General features: G+C 41.8%; 1 protein-coding gene and 1 pseudogene across 2 annotated transcripts; one reads left to right on the top strand and one right to left on the bottom strand.

Annotated features, from left to right (window-relative positions):
* Positions 1-695: 695 nt before the first annotated feature.
* ZNF485 (zinc finger protein 485) lies at positions 696-13,014 on the bottom strand. Of its 2 annotated transcripts, none has more exons than XM_055275244.2 (5): positions 12,873-13,014; positions 12,345-12,421; positions 10,684-10,810; positions 10,077-10,172; positions 696-3,138 (listed from the first exon to the last, which is right to left on the bottom strand). In XM_055275244.2, exons 2-5 carry the CDS (start codon positions 12,366-12,368, stop codon positions 2,060-2,062), a joined length of 1,326 nt encoding a protein of 441 aa, XP_055131219.1. In that variant the 5' UTR covers positions 12,369-12,421; positions 12,873-13,014; the 3' UTR covers positions 696-2,059. The 2 variants fall into 2 exon arrangements, with proteins under 2 accessions (XP_055131219.1, XP_063494115.1); XM_063638045.1 differs by having other exon boundaries at positions 12,856-12,981.
* Positions 13,015-13,138: 124 nt separating this feature from the next.
* LOC129480844 (adenylyl cyclase-associated protein 1-like) lies at positions 13,139-15,146 on the top strand (annotated as a pseudogene).
* Positions 15,147-19,482: the final 4,336 nt, after the last annotated feature.

Raw genomic sequence — 19,482 nt, 5'->3', positions numbered from 1 at the left:
TAAACATTTCCCTACTTAGATGTTTCTCCCACCTCTTTCCAGGATATTAGTATAACCAATGATGATGAGCAATGCAAGCTCTGTAAGTTAGTCAAATTATTTCCTTAAATGTTTGAGGGTGGCATTTCTGGGTCAATGAGAACATACATTTGGATTTACATTCATGTTGCCAAACTGTTATCCAAAGCAGCTTAACCAGTTCTTACCAACAATCATCTATTTGTGTGCAACCGTGCTTCTTTTGATTAAATCTGGCCCTTTTCAATCATGAGTTGAATACTTAGATCCTTTCTTTTCTATTTTATAACATTCCTAAGTTTGCTTTATTGCTTTTACATTTTGAACTATATCCGTGATATATTTTTATCATAAAATATTCAGGCAATGCATTGACTATACAAAAGAAGTACTATACCATTATTCTTTACTTTGGGTCTTTTTCAACTTAATGTCATAGACAGCTTTGCCTGTCAGCTCATAAAAGTCTAACTCACCAAATGTTAATTAATTAAAGGACCGTCTTTTAATTAAATGTTGAGTGACTACATGGTAGTCCAAAGATTGCATGTATCTTAAACATTCCTCTGATGACAGATATCACAGTGACTCCACCTCTTCATTACTACAATGCTGTAAAGACCACCTTTACTTTTTAATTAGATTTTAAGTAGAAATGTTAGGTCAAAGGGTCAAAGTTGGTAGGCATAATCATTTATATTTCTTTTTCTGACAACTGTACATTCATATCCAAGACCATTTATCCACTGGAATTTTTATATTTATGTATTTTAAGGACTCTCTAAATATTCTAAGTGTTATCTGTTAAATATGATGATGGTAATATTTTCTCCAAGTCCAGCCCTTTGTATTTTAATACTACGAAGCCTCTAGTTGCAGAAACTAAAAGCTTTTAGTTTTCTGTGTGGCATTTGTCTTATTTTTATGACTTCTGAGTTTTCTTATATAGGAAGATAACTATACTAAGTTACAGAAGATACATGAATGATGCTTGATTAAATATTTCATTTTAAAGAACTCAGCCAAAGTCAAAATTTCACTTCATCATACCAATATAGGTCGAGTATCCCTCGTCTGAAATGCGTGAGGCCAGAAGTATTTAGGATTTCAGACTTTTTTGGACTTTGCAATATTTGCATGCACATAATAAGGAATCTTGGGGATGCATTTTAACTGCAACCCATCACATAAGGTCTGGTGTAGAATTTTGCACCTGTTGGTCCTCAGAAAAGTTTTGGATTTTGGAGCGCTTCAGATTTCAGATTTTCCAATTATGGATGCTCAACCTATACTACATCCTCATCAAAGATAACTGCTGTTAGCTGAGTGTGGTGGTACGTGCCTGTAGCCCCAGCTACTCCAGAGACTGAAGTGGGAAGGTTTTTCAAGCCCAAGTTCAAAACTACAGTGAGCTATGATCACATGGCACTCCAGCCTGGGTGACAGAGTAAGAGCTAGTTTCTTTAAAAAAAAAAAAAAAAAAAAGAGAGAGAGAGAGATAACTGTTGTTAAGATTGGTCTTTATTTTTCCAGGTCTTTCTGAATGCATATAATATAGATTTCCTGAAACTTGCTTCTTTAACAAGCGTATATTGAGTATATTATCATGGGTATATTTCTACTGTTGCATTTTTTTACTTAGAGATGGAGTCTTGCTATGTTGCCCAGGCTGGAGTGCAGTGGCTATTCACATGCACAATCATAGTGCATTAGAGTCAAACTCCTGGGCTTAAGCAATCCTTCTGTCTCAGCCTCCCAAGTAACTGGGACTACAGGCATATGCCACCATGCCTGGCTTTCTACAGTATTTACAGCTCCACCTCATTCTTTTCAATTAGCACACAGTATGCTATAACTACTTCCATACTGACATACATTTAGTTTCTTCAAATGTTTCACTAGTAGAACCCCACAATGAATATCCTCACAAGTGATATGTTCTCTCAGAAGTACACAGAGTATTTCTGTTAAATGCGTAATTTATTTAATGTCTCCTCTATGATGGTCAGAAGGAATAAACTACTCTGCACAATTTGCCACACTAACTACATTTCATGGCTCTTTCTTTATTATGAATTTTCATATGTTGTTTAAGGGCTGAACTTCGGGGAAAAGCTTTCCCACATTCATTACATTTAAAAGGTTTTTCCCCAGTATGGAGTCTCTGATGTTCAACAAGGCCTGAGCTGTGCCGAAAGGCTTTCCCACATTTCTTACAATGATAGGGTTTTTCTCCAGTATGAATTCTCTGATGTCCGGTAAGGGTTGAGCTCTTTGTAAAGGCCTTCCCACAGTCATGACACTGATACGGTTTATTTCCACTGTGAGTTTTCTGATGACCAGCAAAGGATGAGCTATACCTGAAGGATTTTCCACATTTACTGCAGTGATAGGGTTTCTCCCCAGTATGCATTCTTTGGTGACTAATAAGAGTTGAGCTCTTCCTAAAGGCTTTTCCACATTCATTACACTGATATGGCTTCTCACCAGTATGGATTTTCTGATGTTCCAACACAGTAGAGTTATCCCTGAAAGCTCTCCCACACTTGTTACACTTAAAAGGCTTCTCTCCACTATGTATTCTTTCATGACGAGTAAGGGCTGCATTCTGAGCGAAGGCTTTCCCACAGTCATTACATTTGTAGGGTTTCTGGCCAGTATGAATTCTCTGATGACTTAAAAGGATTGAGTTCTTTCTGAAAGTTTTTCCACATTCAATGCATTTGTGGGGTTTCTCCCTAGAATGAATTCTCTGATGGTTGATAAACGTTGAGTGCTTCTTCAGGAACTTCCCACATTCAATACATCTATAAGGCTGTTTGCCTGCATGAACCTTATGGTGATTTAACAGGGATGAACTGTTCATAAAGGCGATCCCACATTCTTTACATTTATGTGGTTTCTCGCTGGTGTGATTTCTCTGGTGGCTAATAAAGGACGAATTGTATTTGAAGACTTTCCCACATTCCTTGCACTTATAGTTCTTCTCTGTAGAGCTTCTGCCCTCCCAGCCCAGGCCTTTTTCCATCATGACACTTTTCATTCGCTCTCCCAGAACAGATCCTTCAGAAGTGCTTTGCTTTAGGGCTGACATCTTTGTTTCAAACCAGTAATCCTGGACTGAAAGAAAATTTTAAAAATTCAAATGTTCTTTATGTTGAAATGCTGAAAGTGAGAGTTGTGCAAGGACTTGAATAATGTTCTATTCTACATAACTAAAGGTTATGAAAAATTATTACTGTGTCCCACTTGTGATTCTTGCTGAGAAAAGATGGCCACACTAAGGGCAGGAAAAGGAAGTATGATTTTAAAGAAAAGAAAAGAATCTGTACTATAAACATTGCATTTAAAGAATGCAGTGAGCACCTAAGAAGTTGCTAAGTTAGGAAGACAACACAGGAAACAGCTAAAAAAGAAAAAAGACAATGTGAGAATAAATACAAAATTGAGGATAAAGCCCAGAGTCACAAAGCAAGCTATAATTACTACTAGGGCAGATTTCTGCAGGTGGTATATTTGAGAACATTATGATGTCACCAAGAACTTGAGAAAAATATTTCTCTATGAGGAGTTAAGAGTGAACCAATATTTAATTGCTCAGTGGAAAAAAGAAAACAGAAAAAATACTCAAGGAACAAAAATAGTTCTCAGGCCAGCAAGATTTTACTATAAACTAAATTTTTAACATATCTAAAAAACAACATACCTATGCTAGGCGCGGTGGCTCATGCCTGTAATCCCAGCACTTTGGGAGGCCAAGACGGGTGGATTACTTGAGGTCAGGAGTTCAAGACCAGCCTGGCCAACATGGCAAAACCCTATCTCTACTAAAAATGCAAAAACTAGCCAGGCATGGTGGCACATGCCTTTAATCCCAGCTACTCGGGAGGCTGAGGCAGGAGAATCGCTTGAACCCGGGAGGCAGAAGTTGCAGTGAGCTGGGATCATGCCACTGCACTCCAGCCTAGGTGACAGAGCAAGACTCTGTCTCAAAAAACAAAAAAAAATTACCAATCAATGGGTGTACTATGTGAATTTTCTCTAGCTTTTTACAAAGTACAGACACAAGACCTAAGACAGACAGAGCAAAATGATTCAGACAAAAACGTTCTGAAAAACTAATAGAGCCAAACTTGTAGTAAAATTAACAATCACCAACCAATTATTTTACTAAATGCACTTTTCTTATAAACATAAGTTGCATCTATCTATACCTAAAGATAGATACACATACATATATTTATATGTATTTATACTTAGTAGTCTGGGGAGAAATTCCATATAACGGATATTAGAGCTAAGACTTATTTTTTCAAGGAAATGCAAGTTGAAGGTGAAGCCCAGTCAGAAACAGCCCAGATTCTTCCAATGGCCTTTGATGGGATATGTGTTTAATGTATTATGATCAAACTAGAGAAAATTTCAAGATACTGATTGTAAAGCTGGCAACGTGAAGACACATATGGGCACTTGTTCTATGAAAAAGGTGGTCTTACAAAGCAGTGAGGAAGAGGAGGCTCTGCATTAGTACATTTTAGGAGAAAAAAATATATAAACCCTACCTCATATGATGCACAAAAATCCATTCTAAGAGGATGGTAAATGTAAACATAAAAACCAAATAATAAAGCTTCTAGAAATTAACACAGAAGAATATCTTCATGATCTCGGGAAAAGAAAAAATATTAAAATCACAAAAATAATAATTGTTAATATATAATTTAAAATAAACATTTTAAACAAAGCATGACACAAAAAAGCACTGACAAAAAAGAAAGGGATTGATTAACTGGAAGAACTGGGCTGGGCACGGTGGCTCACGCCTGTAATCCCAGCACTTTGGGAGGCTGAGACAGGAGGATGGCTTGAGGCCAGGAGGTCCAGACCCACCACCTGGGCAACATAGCAAGTCTCCATCTCTACAAAAAAAAACATGTTTTTAATTAACTGAGCATGGTGGCATGTGTCTAGAGTCCCAGCTACTCAGGAAGCTGAGATAGGACTGCGTGAGCCCAGAAAAAGGAAGAACTGCTACTCATCAAGACCATTAACAGTCAGTAACAACAGAGAGAGGGATGGTACAATACATGTAATCAGTAACAGGCTCTTCAAATAGTTACCCAATCAGAGATGTTCTACAGGGACCAATAAATATTCTAAAAGGTCTTTTTTTTTTTTTTTTTTGATATGGAGTCTCACTCTGTCACCCAGGCTGAGTGCAGTGGCGCAATCTCAGCTCACTGCAACCTCCACCTCCCAGGTTCGAGCGATTGTCCTGTCTTAGCTCCCCGAGTAGCTGGGACTACAAGTGTGTGCCACCACATCCAGCTAATTTTTTGTATTTTTAGTAGAGACAGGGCTTTACCATGTTGGCCAGGCTGGTCTCGAACTCCTGACGTCAGGTGATCCGCCCACCTCAGCCTCCCAAAGTGCTGGGATTACAGGCGTGAGCCACCGTGCCCAGCCCTAAAATGTCTTTAACCTCATTAGATATAGAGACATGGATATGAAAACCACAATGAGTCACACAGAACATCCACCAGAATGACTAACTTCACAGGACTGACCACAGGAAGTGCTAGCCAGGACATGGAACAAGGAGTGCTCTCACACACTGATAAAGGAGTATAACTGGGTACAAAACTCTGGAAGATTATCTGACATTATATTCTAAAGCTGAATACATGCCCAACAGAAATGTAGCCACATAGGAACCAAAAAATAAAGTATAAGAATGTTTACAGCACTTGTAATAGCCAAAAGCTGGAAAATGCCATATATGCATCTGAATATAAGAGAGAAACTACAGTAGAGTCACACAATGAGTCACTCCAGAACAGTGATTTTCCAAGCATGAGCTCCAGCCCCACAGCACCAGCATCAGCATGCCTGAGAATCTGCTGAATAAAGAACTCTGCAGGGGGCCCTGCAACTGTACTGCAGCATGCATTCTGAGGCATGCTACAGTTTTCAGAAGCATTGATCCACAGCAAAGAAATAACTAAAAATGAATTTGAAAAAATGTTACGCATAAGCCAGACCAAAAATTATATGTACGATATGATACCATTCACATAAAGTTAAAAATAGGCAAAAATAAACTATAGTATTAGTTCAAGGGGAGGAGAATGGATAATAATTGGGAGGAATTATGATGTGATTTACTCGGGTATTGCCAAAGTTCTATTTTTTAACCTAAGTTTTGGTTACATGGGTATAGAGTTTTAAAATACTAATTTAGGCTGTATACATATTTTATCAGCTTTTCTATATATGTGTGTTAATTTTTTTAAGGCTTTAAGAAAGAAGAGTCTAGCTTATCAATCTCTTAGTACTTCAATCACAGAAATCAAAACACAAATTGCAAAATATCTAAAATATGATAATGAAAGCTCTACATATTGTTACCTACTGAATATAACTAAAACATTACATAGACAAAGTTTAAGGCTTTAAATATTTATATTACATCAATAAGAAAGAAGAAAAATCAATGAATGAATAACTAAAATGTTTAGGAGAAAGTAAATAAACCCAAGGAAAGCAAAAGGGAAAAGGAACTTAAGATTCAAAACACAGAAAACAGTAACACTAATAAATACATCCAAATACTCTTCTTCAAAAAAATAAAACAGAGCTAACAAAGGGGAAATAGGAAAATATAGGAAACAGGAAAAAGACAAAGTAAGAAATCAGGGAAAAGTAACCAAAGATGCGGAGAATATTACTAAAAGGGTTATAAAAAGCTACTTTGTTCAACACAAGTAACTTCTGACCTTGAATTACTGGATGCTTTTTAGGAAATTATAAATTATTAAAACTGTTTCCTAAAGAGAGAAAATCTATTTGGACAAGTCACTATTGACAACACTGTCAAAAAGAGTACCCCCAATTCCTCCCCTCTGCTCCCCATCACAATAAATAAGCAAAAACGGGACAAAGGACCCAAACCTTTAGGGAACAGCTATCATGTGAGTTAAACTAGACTAAAGGATAAAAATATGAAAGACCAAAAAAAGTTTTATGAAAGTATTACAAAATTAAAATAAAAGCCCAATGAAAATGGGCAGATGAAAAAGAAAATGTAAATACATTTAAGTATCAGTGAAAAATTTAAATAACAGATTAGCAAACAGAATCATCCACTGTCATATTCAGAGAATGATATAATGTGTCATGGCCAAGATAATTGAGAATAAAATCTACCACAGAAACAGATCAAAATGGAAAAGTCAGATATTTCCATAGATCTTGAAAAGGCGTTTAATAAAATTCAGCAATCATGCTTGATTTAAAAAACTAAAATTTCTTAAAAAAACATGTGAATGAAATACTTCCTTTAAATAACAATGTATGTGTATCCCAACTCAACAGGCAGCTCAAATGAGAAGGCCAGACACAATGCAAAGATGCAAAGACAAGAATATCCATCATTACCTTTGTTAATATAAAGTTGATATAAAACAAACTTTTTTAAAAAAAAATCTGTGATATATATGATATACAATTAATTTCCTGAATGTATAAAGAACCCTTCACACTGACAATAAAAAGACCAACAATCTAACAGTAAAATGGGCAAAGGACTGAACAGGCAGTTCTCAGGAAAGATAAATACAAGGGTTGCTGAAAATGTTGAAACATGCTAAATCACACTCCTGATAAGAGAAAGGCAAATTAAAATTGTAATAAAATACTTTCACCTCTCAGATTGGCAAGGATCAAAGCATGTAAGACACTGTTGACAAGCTATTAAGAGTGGCACTCATATGTTGTCATTAGGAGTATAAACATGTATTATCAATAGTGGAAATACCCACCAAATTTAGTGGATTTAAAAATTTTAACCTTTAACAATTCTTATAGGAATTTATTCTATAGATTTACTTGTACACAAGAGAATTGATGTGTATGAGGATAATCACTGCAACACTGTTCAGAGTCATTATGTCCACTAAAGAGAACTGATTACATAAATTATAGGACATCCATAAAGTGGAACACTATGCAGGCATCAAAAAGAAAGATAAGCTGGCACACTGACGCACGCCTGTAATCCCAGTACTTCGGGAAACTGAGGCAAGAGGACTGCTTGAGGTCACGAGTTCCAGACCAGCCTGGGCAAAATAGCGAGATCTCATCTCTACAAAAAAAATTTTAGAATAAATAAATAAAATTAAAAATAAAAAAATTTAGTCAGGTGTGGTAGCATGCTCCTGTGGTCCCAGCTACTCAGGAGGCTGAGGCAGAAGGATCGCTTGAGCCAGGAGGTCAAGGTTGCAGTGATGCATGATCATGCCACTGTACTTCAGCCTAGGAAACAGTGAGACTCTGTCTCCAAAAGAAAGAAAGAAAGAGAGAGAGGAGAGAGAGAGAGAAGCTCTAAACAATATAGTTACGTCAAATGATTTCTAAGACATAAATGCCAAAGTAACAGGCAAAAGAGCATGCTACCATGTGCTTAAAGAATTCATGGATACTCTCACAGAGTATACATCACATCTGCAAATCTCCACAAGAAACTGACACAGGGATGCCTCTGGGGAGGGGAACTGAGTGATGAGAAAGGTATGTGAAGGAGACTGCATACCATTTGAACTATCTGAATGTGGTACCACAAGCATGTCTAACAACTAACAGAAAGGGAAATATACACACACACACAAAAAAAAAACATAAAATACTGACTGGTTGTGAAGTCTTTGTAGAAAGATTTACTAGTCCTCTAAGCAGATGAAAGAAATATTAGGGGAAACATTGCTTGTTTTCATTACATCCAAGTTTTAAACATTCTATTTCAAATAACAACCAAAATTAAAACAGAAAGAACAAAGAATAAAGAAGACTGAGTGACTTTTGTTACTATATAAAGAATCTACACAAGAATTTAGGGGGGAAATGTTAAACATAGTAAGAATTAAAGGAATTACTTCAAAAGCATCCCACCCACAACCAGCAAAGACCTAGGTTAAGCAAGACTATGTATTACTGGTATTTTACATGAAATACAGTTATAAACATTCTCCTGAAGATGATGGAGGCAAAATGACAATTAGAGTTTTAGAAGAAGAAATACTGGCAGGATAAATATTTTAGGTGAGAGAAATATTCAGGCTTAGAGATTTAGAAATGAACTATGGCACAGAGAAAGTGACATACAGAAACGTATACAAAGTACACACAGAAAAAAATGAGAGCCAAGAGCAAAGGACAGCAGAAAAGAGAAATAAAAGGAGATCCATAAGAAAAGGAAAGAAAATGCTTCCCCAACAATATGTTTGCCAAAAATCGCAATTACCTGAGAGCTAAAAAACCATGCTTATGTTTGGAATCTGTGACTACCACCAGGAAGTGGTATATAGTGAGTTAGCAAGCTTCCATGAGAGAGAGTGGGTAAAGAATCGAAAATGAACATGGGCCAGGCGTGGTGGCTCACATCTGTAATCCCAGCACTTTTTGAGAGGCCAAGGTGGAAGGACCACTTGAGGCCAGGAGTTCGAGACCAGCCGTGACTAATATAGCGAGACTCCATCTCTATATAAAATAAAAATTTAAAAATTAGCCAAGCATTGTGGTGGACGCCTATAGTCCCAGCTACTCCTACTCAGGGGCCTGAGGCAGGAGGATGGCTTGAGTCCAGAGTTTGAGGTTGCAGTGAGCTACGATTACATTCCAGCCTGGGCGACAGGGCGAGACTCTGTCTCAAAAAATATAAAAGAAAGAAAGAAAATGGACCAGAAGTAGAAAGAAACAAAAGATAGCCTGGTGAAAAGATAGCCTAGAAAGAGAGAGAGAAAAATCACATAAAGAGCTTGAGGATTTCAGAAGGCTGGGAGATAGCACAGATGGGCCTGAGGCCCTCAGGAAGGCAGCAGCCCTCCCAAGTGCGGAAAGACTGGGGAGAAAAGCGGCCAGCCACTTGACAGGAGGATGACATCAAAAGGGGAAACCAGTGCCTTTCTGCACCAACAGGGCACTCAAAGATGAGCTTTCCACTCAGGAGCCCCCGTACTGTTCTGTGTGCTCAGCTGCTGCTGGGATGTTCCCCACCCACTCACCTGCATGTGTGCCTGATGGAGCCTCTCGCACCTCAGTCCAGGGCTCTGCCCCTTGCTCCAACTGAGTAATTAGTTTTGGTTTGGAAGAGAGAAGCCCTGTTCATAAAGAAAAAGGATATTAGAGGAAGAAAAAAAAATGAATGAAAAGGAATGCGATGGCAGTTACAAGCACAAGCAGTCACCCCAGACCTCAGTGTCAACTTGAGCATCTGCAACGAGCATGGACAGGTCAGAGAGGCCTAGAGGGTGGCACCCAGGATGTCCAACTCATGGAGTAAAGCAAATGGAGGGGGCAAAGTCAACTAGAAAACCATGTCCTCCTGGAGGACGAGAAACTCCTATTTTGGGAGGCAGATGAATCATGACACAGAAACGTTCCAGAACTGGGCTAGTTGGCACCACAAAGCTACCCATCTTAACTCTGTATGGCTCTGCCCTTTCTTGAGAGATGTAAGGGGCATAAACTCCAGCCTCTAAGCCCATACTTGAGAAAAACAAAACAAAAAGCACATCATTTAAGATGTTTTCAGTACCCCAAACCATTCACCCTGTGAAAACACAGTTGCCCAGTAGACCAATCCTGAGTCAAGGAGAAAGCCATCCTCACCCACGGACACCAGATTCCCATAGTTTTCCAGCATCACATCCCTGTACAGGGCCCGCTGAGCAGCATCCAGGTGTCTCCACTCAATCCAGGTAAAGGCCACGGCCACATCCCCAAATGTCAGCGGTCCCTGCAAAACCAAACCCAATTCTGCTCATTCAGGAACCCCTGAGGGGGGCATCCCAAGAGAAGGAAGCAAGGTGGTCAAAGCCAGCTTCTGACAGTTCCAACAGTGCTCATGGAAACCAACAAGTAAAAGCTAAGGACTGAGGGGATGTGTGACTCCTCCCTTGAGCGGGTTCTTCCTGCATGCCTGTCCTGCTCCCTCCTCCAGGCCTGGCCTCTGCTCACCCCACCCTTCATGTCACCTCATCAAAAAGGTCTTCTCTTTCTCCACCCCATCCTCTGCCACTCTGTCTTGAAACCCACTTCACTTTTCTTCACAGGATTTCTCACCACCTGGCAGGAGAGGTTTGCACTGACTGTCAGCATCCTCTCTAATGTGAGCTCCAGGGGGACAGTGTGGGTCACTGCTGCCTCCCAGCCAAAAACACTGCCTGACACAGAAGTGTTCAGGCTTTATTCAATCAACAAATGAATAGAAACTTTGAAAAGACATGGAAAGTGATTAGCTATATCCAAGAACTTACAGGGAGTATGATCTGACTCTGGGGCAGAATATTTTTAAAAAAGAAAAAAAATTGCTTTTCATAACAGTAACAACTTACTATGTACCAGCCACAGTGCTAAACCCTGAGATACATATCATCTCTCTAAATTTCTGCCATAACTATATAAAGTAAAATCTATTTTGTAGCTAAAGACACAAAGGTTCAGAGAGTTGGAAGAACTTGCTCAAGGTCCCAGGGCTGGTTGAAGGTACAGTATAAAAGGAAACTATAAAAAGTGGTAATGAAACAAAAACAAATTGGAATGGCTATGAAATATTTAAAGAAAAAATGAGTAAGCCTTAAAAAAATGAAAAAGGTGTTTCAAATGAAATTACTTGACTTGTTAGAGCAGTAGAAATGTAGGTTATCTTTAATTTTTTTAATTTTATTTGCATAATAGATACTCAAATGTTTATCACTTCCTTCCAAAATATCAACTATTTAATCAGCTTCTCAAAATCCTTCAAAATCTAGTTTTCTCCAGGATAAAAGCAAACTCCAGTCTGGGATTCTAGACCATGAATGTTTCCAACTTTCTCAGACCAGTTTGTTCATGGTCCCGCCATAATGACTTCATTCAGGCAGCGCTTTCCCCTAGTATCCTCTGCGATTATGCAAATCTCATTTATTCTTCAGGAAAAACTAAGGCGCCCACTACTCCACCCCTCCCACCCTACCACACACTAAAGGTCAAGAGAGCGCTGCTATCACCCTATGTCTTTATGGCCTACGTCTTTATATGCCAACATGTATTTTTTTTGTCTGCCAGTTTGCAAAGCACTTTTCTGTTTCTAGCACTCTAGAAAACATGGGTAGCAATAATCTACTTGGTGAATGACTAATGGGTAGAGAGGACGGAAATCGCGGGACCCATCCAGGATTGGTTCGGGTAGCTTGGTCCACACACAGGGCAGGGCATTGTCTGGGCAAGAGGCATAAACCCCACCTCGCTGAAACACGTGGTTTCTCAAGAAATGGAAAAATCAAACTTGCCTGGATCTGGGCTCTTGGGGCCATCTGTCTCCTGAACTGTTCTCCAGGCAAGGGCAGAGAATCCTGCGTAAGTCAATCTGGGAAAGAAGAGAGGAAATACGAGGAAGTCCCTCTGTGCCCTAGCCTAGCTAGAATCTGCCCTCTGGACCAGGACCCCGCCCGCCCGTTCCCTCCACAGGTGGGCAGACAGGTCCAGGTGGGTACGCTCGGGAAGAAAAGAAAGGGAACGGCTGCTGGGATCCGGCCTGGACTGCAGCCAGCTCCACGCCAAGCACTTTTGGCAGCACCGGGGGACGGCCTTGTCAGTGGCCCAATCTGTCGGCCGGGGCGCAAGGCTGGAGCGCTCTATGATGCACCAGCCTCGAGCGGTCGCTCCACACGGCGCAGCCACTGCGGGTGGGCACTGCCCACCGCCGCCTTCCCCTCCCACCCCGGCTCGCTTCTCGACCCGCCCCTGGGAAAGGCGGGGAGCACCCGCCAGGGGCCCGAGGCTTCAGGGACCCAGCCTGACCGCGGCCGCTCACGAACCGAACCGAGCCGGCAGGGCTGCGGAGCTGCACGCCCAGAGAGACAGCGACCACACCACGCTGCTTCAGCAGTAGCGACCAGCCAGGGGCTAGTGCAGCGCTCGCACCACGCGGAGACAGGCTGGACTGGAAGCGGAAGTGCCTCGGCCGCGGAGGCCTCTGGGAAACGTAGTCTGGGCCGCTTGGGAGTCTTAGGGGCTCCATCCGCAGAGCAGATTGGCATCACCTGGGAATGTTTGAAAAGTGAAGGTGCGGGAAGTGGAGAGCGGCTGATCGCAGTCGGGAGGTGGTACATTATGACTGACATGCAAAATCTGGTAGAAAAATTGGACAGGGCAGTGGGCCGCCTGGAGGCAGTATCCCATACCTCTGACATGCACTGTGGATATGGAGATAGTCCTTCAAAAGCAGGAGCAGCTCCATATGCACAGGCATGTGACTCGCTGCTTGCCTGCCCTGTGGCGGAGCACTTGAAGATCAGTAAAGAGATTGGGGGAGACATGCAGAAAGATGTGGAGATGGTCCACACAGGTTCGAAGTTGGAGTGAGCTCTCTTGGTTACAGCTTCTCAGTGTCAACAGCCGGCAGGTAATAAGCTTTCCGATTTGTTGGCACCTATCTCAGAGCAGATCAAAGAAGTGATAACCTTTTGGGAGAAGAACCGAGGCAGCAAGTTGATTAATCAGCTGTCAGCTGTCAGCGAAAGTATCCAGGCCCTAGGCTGGGTGGCTATGGCTCCCAATCCTGGCCCTTATGTGAAAGAAATGAATCTGGCCGGGCGCGGTGGCTCACGCTTGTAATCCCAGCACTTTGGGAGGCCGAGGCGGGCGGATCATGAGGTCAGGAGATCGAGACCACGGTGAAACCCCGTCTCTACTAAAAATACAAAAAAAAATTAGCCAGGCGTGGTGGCGGGCGCCTGTAGTCCCAGCTACTCGGAGAGGCTGAGGCAGGAGAATGGCGTGAACCCCGGGAGGCGGAGCTTGCAGTGAGCCGAGATTGCGCCACTGCACTCCAGCCTGGGCGACAGAGCGAGACTCCGTCTCAAAAAAAAAAAAAAAAAGAAAGAAAGAAATGAATCATGCTGCTGTGTTTTATACAAACTGAGTCCTTAAAGAGTACAAAGATGTGGATAAGAAGCATGTAGACTGAGTCAAAGCTTGTTTAAGTATATGCACAGAGCTGCAGGCTTACATTAATGAGTTCCATACCACCAGACTGCCTGGAGCAAAACGGGGCCTGTGACAAAAGAACTGAGTGGACTGCCATCTGGACCCTCTGCTGCATCAGCTACTCCTCCCCCACCATCAAGCCTCCCTCCTCCACTAGTCTCTGTCAGTTCAGGCTCAGATGAGTCCGCTTCCCTCTCAGCACTGTTTGCGCAGGTTAATCAGCGGGAGAGCATCACATGCCCTGAAACATGTATCTGATGACATGAAGACTCACAAGAACCCTACCCTGAAGGCTCAGAGTGGTCCAGTACTCAGTGGCCCCAAGCCATTCTGTGCACCTAAACCCCAAACCAGCCACAAAGAAGGAGCCAGCTGTACTTGAACTGGAGGGCAGGAAGTGGAGAGTGGAAAATCAGGAAAATGTTTCCAACCTGGTGATTGATGACACAGAGCTGAAACAGGCGGCTTACATATACAAGTGTGTCAACACGATGTTGCAAATCAAGGGCAAAATTAACTCCATTACAGTAGATAATTGTAAGAAACTTGGTCTGGTATTCGATGATATGGTGGGCATTGTGGAGATAATCAACAGTAGGGATGTCAAAGTTCAGGTAATGAGTAAAGTGCCAACCATTTCCATCAACAAAACAGATGGCTGCCATGCTTACCTGAGCAAGAATTCCCTGGATTGTGAAATAGTCAGTGCCAAATCTTCTGAGATGAACGTCCTCATTCCTACAGAAGGCGGTGACTTTAATGAATTCACAGTTCCTGAGCAGTTCAAGACCCTCTGGAATGGGCAGAAGTTGGTCACCACAGTGACAGAAATTGCTGGATAAGCGAAGTGCCACTGGGTTCTTTGCCCTCCCTTCACACCATGGGATAAATCTGTATCAAAATGGTTCTTTTCCAGATTTCCTCTACCTTTCTGCTCTTAAAACTGCTTCTCTGCTCTGAAAAGCACAGCTACCTGCCTTCACTGAAATATACCTCAGGCTGAGATTTGCGGTGGGATAGCAGGTCAGTTGATCTTCTGCAGAAAGGTGCAGCTTTTCCATATCAGCTCAATCATGCCACCAGTCCATTCTTAAGGAACTGCTGACCAGTCCATTCTTAAGGAACTGCATTTTAGCTTTGAGCTTTTGGGGGTTATTCTACCAACAAACAGTCCATTGGAAAGAAAACAGTCCCAGGAATTAACAGATCAGATTGTTCACACTGGTTAATCTTTTTCTAACAATGAGCATGAAGGTAGCAGAAGCTGGTGTGTTTCCAGATGGTTCTTCTAACCAAACTAATTTTTCACTATTGACAAGTGAGGCAAGGATTGCACTGGACCAAAGGCTGAGGCTTGGCCATCTAGCATTCCACGCAAAATTGTTTCCTATAAGCACTCCTTTTATTCACTATTCTATCCTGGGTCTGCCTCAACCATGAGATAGGAGAGTCTCCGGTACTAGCTACTGTAGCAGTGTCCCTCATCCAGGACAGTTAAAGGAGTATTCGATGCTTTCTTTCTCTGGGATCCCTGCTCAGCACCTTCCTACAGAGATGAAAAAAAAAAAAAAAAAAGGAAAATCACACCATTCCAAGGAGTCTGGGATTCCTGAATCCTCCTTCCCTGCTAGGTGCCTGTCACCTGTCTTCACTGCCTCCTTTTCCCTGTCATGCTCACCAGCTTATGGCTTCTGTCCAAGCACCTGAACGGGGGACCAAAACCTCCACTGCAAGCTGCTTTTAGGTCTTGATTTATGTAAGAATCTTGCACAGCACTGCTAATGTAAATTTCAGTTTTTTCCCTCTAGGACAAAAACTTACCAAAATATGCAACTTTTTTGGTGGGAAGAGAGATTGTCCTGTGATTTCTACCCATTTCCTGAGGCCTGTGGAAATAAATCTTTATGTACTTAAAGTTATACAGAAAATAGAATAACATAAATACCAAAAAAAAAAAAAGCAAAGTGAAGGTGCCTGGGTCCCAGCGTCAGAGATTCTGAATTAATTGCCCTAAGTGTGGTCCTGGCATTGGGATTTTTTAAAGCCCCCAAGTGGTTCTAATGTACTGCTTAGGTTGACACCTGCCACCAGAAACTGATAAGGAAAGTATGAGAGACATATTTTCTGCGACTTTGGATAGCTATTTGTTTCCAAATAATCCTGTTTTTATTTCATACAAATAAAAAGCATGTTAGAAAAGTACATCACCTAAAACACTAAAAACATTATTTCCTCACCATTTGCTGACATAGAAAATGAAAGCAGGTTGAATCTGTTTTAACAAATGTATTATTTTCTAGGAAAAATATATGTTTCTATTTATTAACTCCAGGAATTTGAAAGCTAAGGGAGGAAAATGTATCTCTCTCATTCAATTAGGGCCCTAAGAAAATTCCTCAGGATGGTGCGTTCATTTACCAATTTACCAATGATTGACCAAAGACCCACTGTGTGCTACTCACTTCTGGATGCTAAGGATAGAACAGCTGACAAGTGTCCCTCCTAGACTAAAGTGGAGTCAGGCTCCTTTGCATCCTCCTTTCAACTATGCCTTATCTCGGCCTGGTGAGCTGAGTTTTAGCCAAGAATCCTACAAAGCCACTTTATCAAGAATCATGGCCAGGCATGGTGGTTCACACCTGTAATCCTAGGACTTTGGGAGGCTGAGGCAGGCGGATTGCCTGAGCTCAGGAGTTCAAGACCAGCCTGGGCAACACAGTGAAACCCCCTCTCTACTAAAATACAAAAGAAATTAGCTAGGCATGGAATGTGTGCCTGTAGTTCCAGCTACTCGGGAGGCTGAGGCAGGAGAATTGCTTGAACCTGCGAGGCGGAGGTTGCAGTGAGCTGAGATCGCACCACTGCACTCCATCCTAGGTGACAGAGTGAGACTCTACAAAAAATAAAAGAATCCCACTTTTTCCATCCCACTTTTTCCATCCCACTTTTTCCAGCAAGGGCACCTAGAGACCAGTCTTTCCTTACTTTGGGGGTTGGATCCAGAATCTGCATTTATTTGTATATGGCTAACATTTGCTGAGTCCAGAGGACATGCAGAGCCTTTTACATATATCATTGCACTGAGCCCTGACCACCAAAGAAGGTACAATTATTATTCTCATTTTGCAGATGAAGAAATTGGCTCAGAGAACGTAACTTTTCTTTGGTCCCTCACCTAGTAAATAGCAGAGCTGGGTACCAACAGTCACTGTTGGATCCCAAAGCAAAGTTGCCCCCATTGGCTTTCCATCATTCCTTGACTGTCTGAACTCCTTGCCTAACCTGTGGGGCCCTCCACCCTTTCCTGCCTGCTTTGCCATCCTCACTTCTCCCTTGGCCAACCCTGCTTATGTGGCTCTGCCCCAGCGGCTTCCTTAGCCCCTTGCTCACCAAGCTTCACACCACCTAGGGAGCTGGACCCATGCAGGAGCTGCCCTGGGCTCTTCCTTCTGCTTGCCTAACTTGGGCCCCCACTCTTGTCCTGGCCAACTCCTCTCCATCCTTCCTATCTGAACTAAAATATCAATTTCACTTCTGTGGCCCAAGACTAAGAGACATCCTCTTTTAGTACACGCCACTGTAAGTGCTCCTGTGTGGGGCTTGAACAAAGTGTCAATTGCCAGTGGACAGATGTAGGCAGAGCCTGCAGGAGTTACATCAATCATTTGAAAAGAACGTTATTTACTGATAATAGAGATTAAGGACTCAAAATGGGGTTTTGGGAGCAAGCCCCCCAAAATCTGGCCATAAACTGGCCCCAAAACTGGCCATAAACAAGATCTCTGCAGCACTGTAACATGTTCATAATGGCCTTAATGCCCATCCTGGAAGGTTGTGGGTTTACGGGAATGAGGACAAGGAATACCTGGCCTGCCCAGAGCAGAAAACAGCTTAAAGGCATTCTTAAGCCACAAACAATAGCATGAGTGACCTGTGCCTTAGGACATGCTCCTGCTGCAGTTAACTAGGGCAACCTGTTCCTTTAATTCGGCCCATCCCTTCGTTTCCCATAAGGGATACTTTTAGTTAATTTAACATCTATAGAAACAATACTTTTTACCATCTACTATATATTACTTACATTCATTCTATATTTCCAATCCTTTTGTTCTCTGTATCATCAGAAATGAATATTTTCTACTAACCTATATTTAGTTTAGTGATCCATTCTTATTCCATTTTAATCTGCTGAATTAATATCTGATGTTGTATTTTTAAGTTTTAGGATTTTCATTTAATTCTACTCTTCTTTATAGTTACCAGTTTTCTGGCAAAGCTCTCCACCTTTTTAAAAAATTTTCTTGATTATACTAATGATGATTTTAAATTCCCTAAATAATAAATCTAACATTTGCTCCTGCAAAAAAAAAAAAAATGCTAATGACCGGTTTGCTGTTAATAAATATGTGGGTAAATCTCTGTTTGGGGCTCTCAGCTCTGAAGCCTGTGAGACCCCTGATTTCCCACTTCACACTTCTATATTTCTGTGTGTGTGTCTTTAATTCCTCTAGCGCCACTGGGTTAGGGTCTCCCCAACCGAGCTGGTCTCGGCAATGGGGAGTTCACGGTTTCAATCACTACCAGCTAAAACTTACAAAGAGACAGGCTCTGTGCTAAATGCTTAACTTCCTCACTTCTTTAGCCAGTTGGCAATGTGAAGGGGATGGTGTAATCTGTCCCAATTTTTCAGATGAACTCAAAGCCAAGTGGAGATGTGGTGCTCTAGCCAGTGGGCCGCACCAAGGCTGGCAAGAGGCTGGGCCAGGATGAAGTTTGGACCTTTCCCTGCAGGCAATGGGAAGCCTTGGAAAGTTTTACACAGGATAAGACAGGAACAGGCCTTTTTCTCAAAAGATCACCCTGAGGGGCCTGGGGTAGTGAGAACTTTAAGGGAAGGGACTCACAGCCAGAAAGGTATGAGCACATTATGAGCACATCCAGTGACCCAGTGTGTGCCCTTCCACGGGCTCATCCTAAAGAGATAATCAGCCAAGTGTCCAAAGGTGTGTGTGTGTGAGAACACTGATTAACAAGGACTATAGTTGTGCGCCATCACCCCCAGCTAATTTTTTTATTTTTTTGAGACAAAGTCTCACTCCATTACCCAGGCTGGAGTGCAGTTACCAAGCCAAGGATTCGGCATCAGACTGTACCTGTCATACCTGTACAAACTAGATTAAATTCCTCTCTTCTCTAGGTCTCAAAATATATTGAGGTTCCTGTGCCTGTCAGAAACTGATATCATTTTTTTTTTTTTTTAAATCGGAGTCTCGCTCTGTCACCCAGCCTGGAGTGCAGTGGTGCAATCTCAGCTCACTGCAACCTCCACCTCCCAGGTTCAAGCAATTCTCTGCCTGGGCCTCCAGATTAGCTGGGATTACAGGTTCCCACCACCACGCTTGGCTAATTTTTTGTATTTTTAGTAGAGACAGGGTTTCA

This window comes from Symphalangus syndactylus, chromosome 4 (genome assembly GCF_028878055.3).
Source record: "Symphalangus syndactylus isolate Jambi chromosome 4, NHGRI_mSymSyn1-v2.1_pri, whole genome shotgun sequence".
Taxonomy (NCBI): domain Eukaryota; kingdom Metazoa; phylum Chordata; class Mammalia; order Primates; family Hylobatidae; genus Symphalangus; species Symphalangus syndactylus.
The sequence above is the reverse complement of the archived record's forward strand: the minus strand, read 5'-3'. Positions and strand labels throughout refer to the sequence as shown.

What these genes read in the sequence shown, in the direction of transcription:
- ZNF485 (XM_055275244.2), bottom strand. Translation starts at nt 12,368, where the DNA reads ATGGCCCCAAGAGCCCAGATCCAG. An exon ending in CCCCAAGAGCCCAGATCCAG is followed by an intron (nt 10,811 to 12,344) that starts GCAAGTTTGATT and finishes TTGGTTTTGCAG; the next exon opens with GGACCGCTGACATTTGGGGA. An exon ending in TGGGAATCTGGTGTCCGTGG is followed by an intron (nt 10,173 to 10,683) that starts GTGAGGATGGCT and finishes CTTTATGAACAG; the next exon opens with GGCTTCTCTCTTCCAAACCA.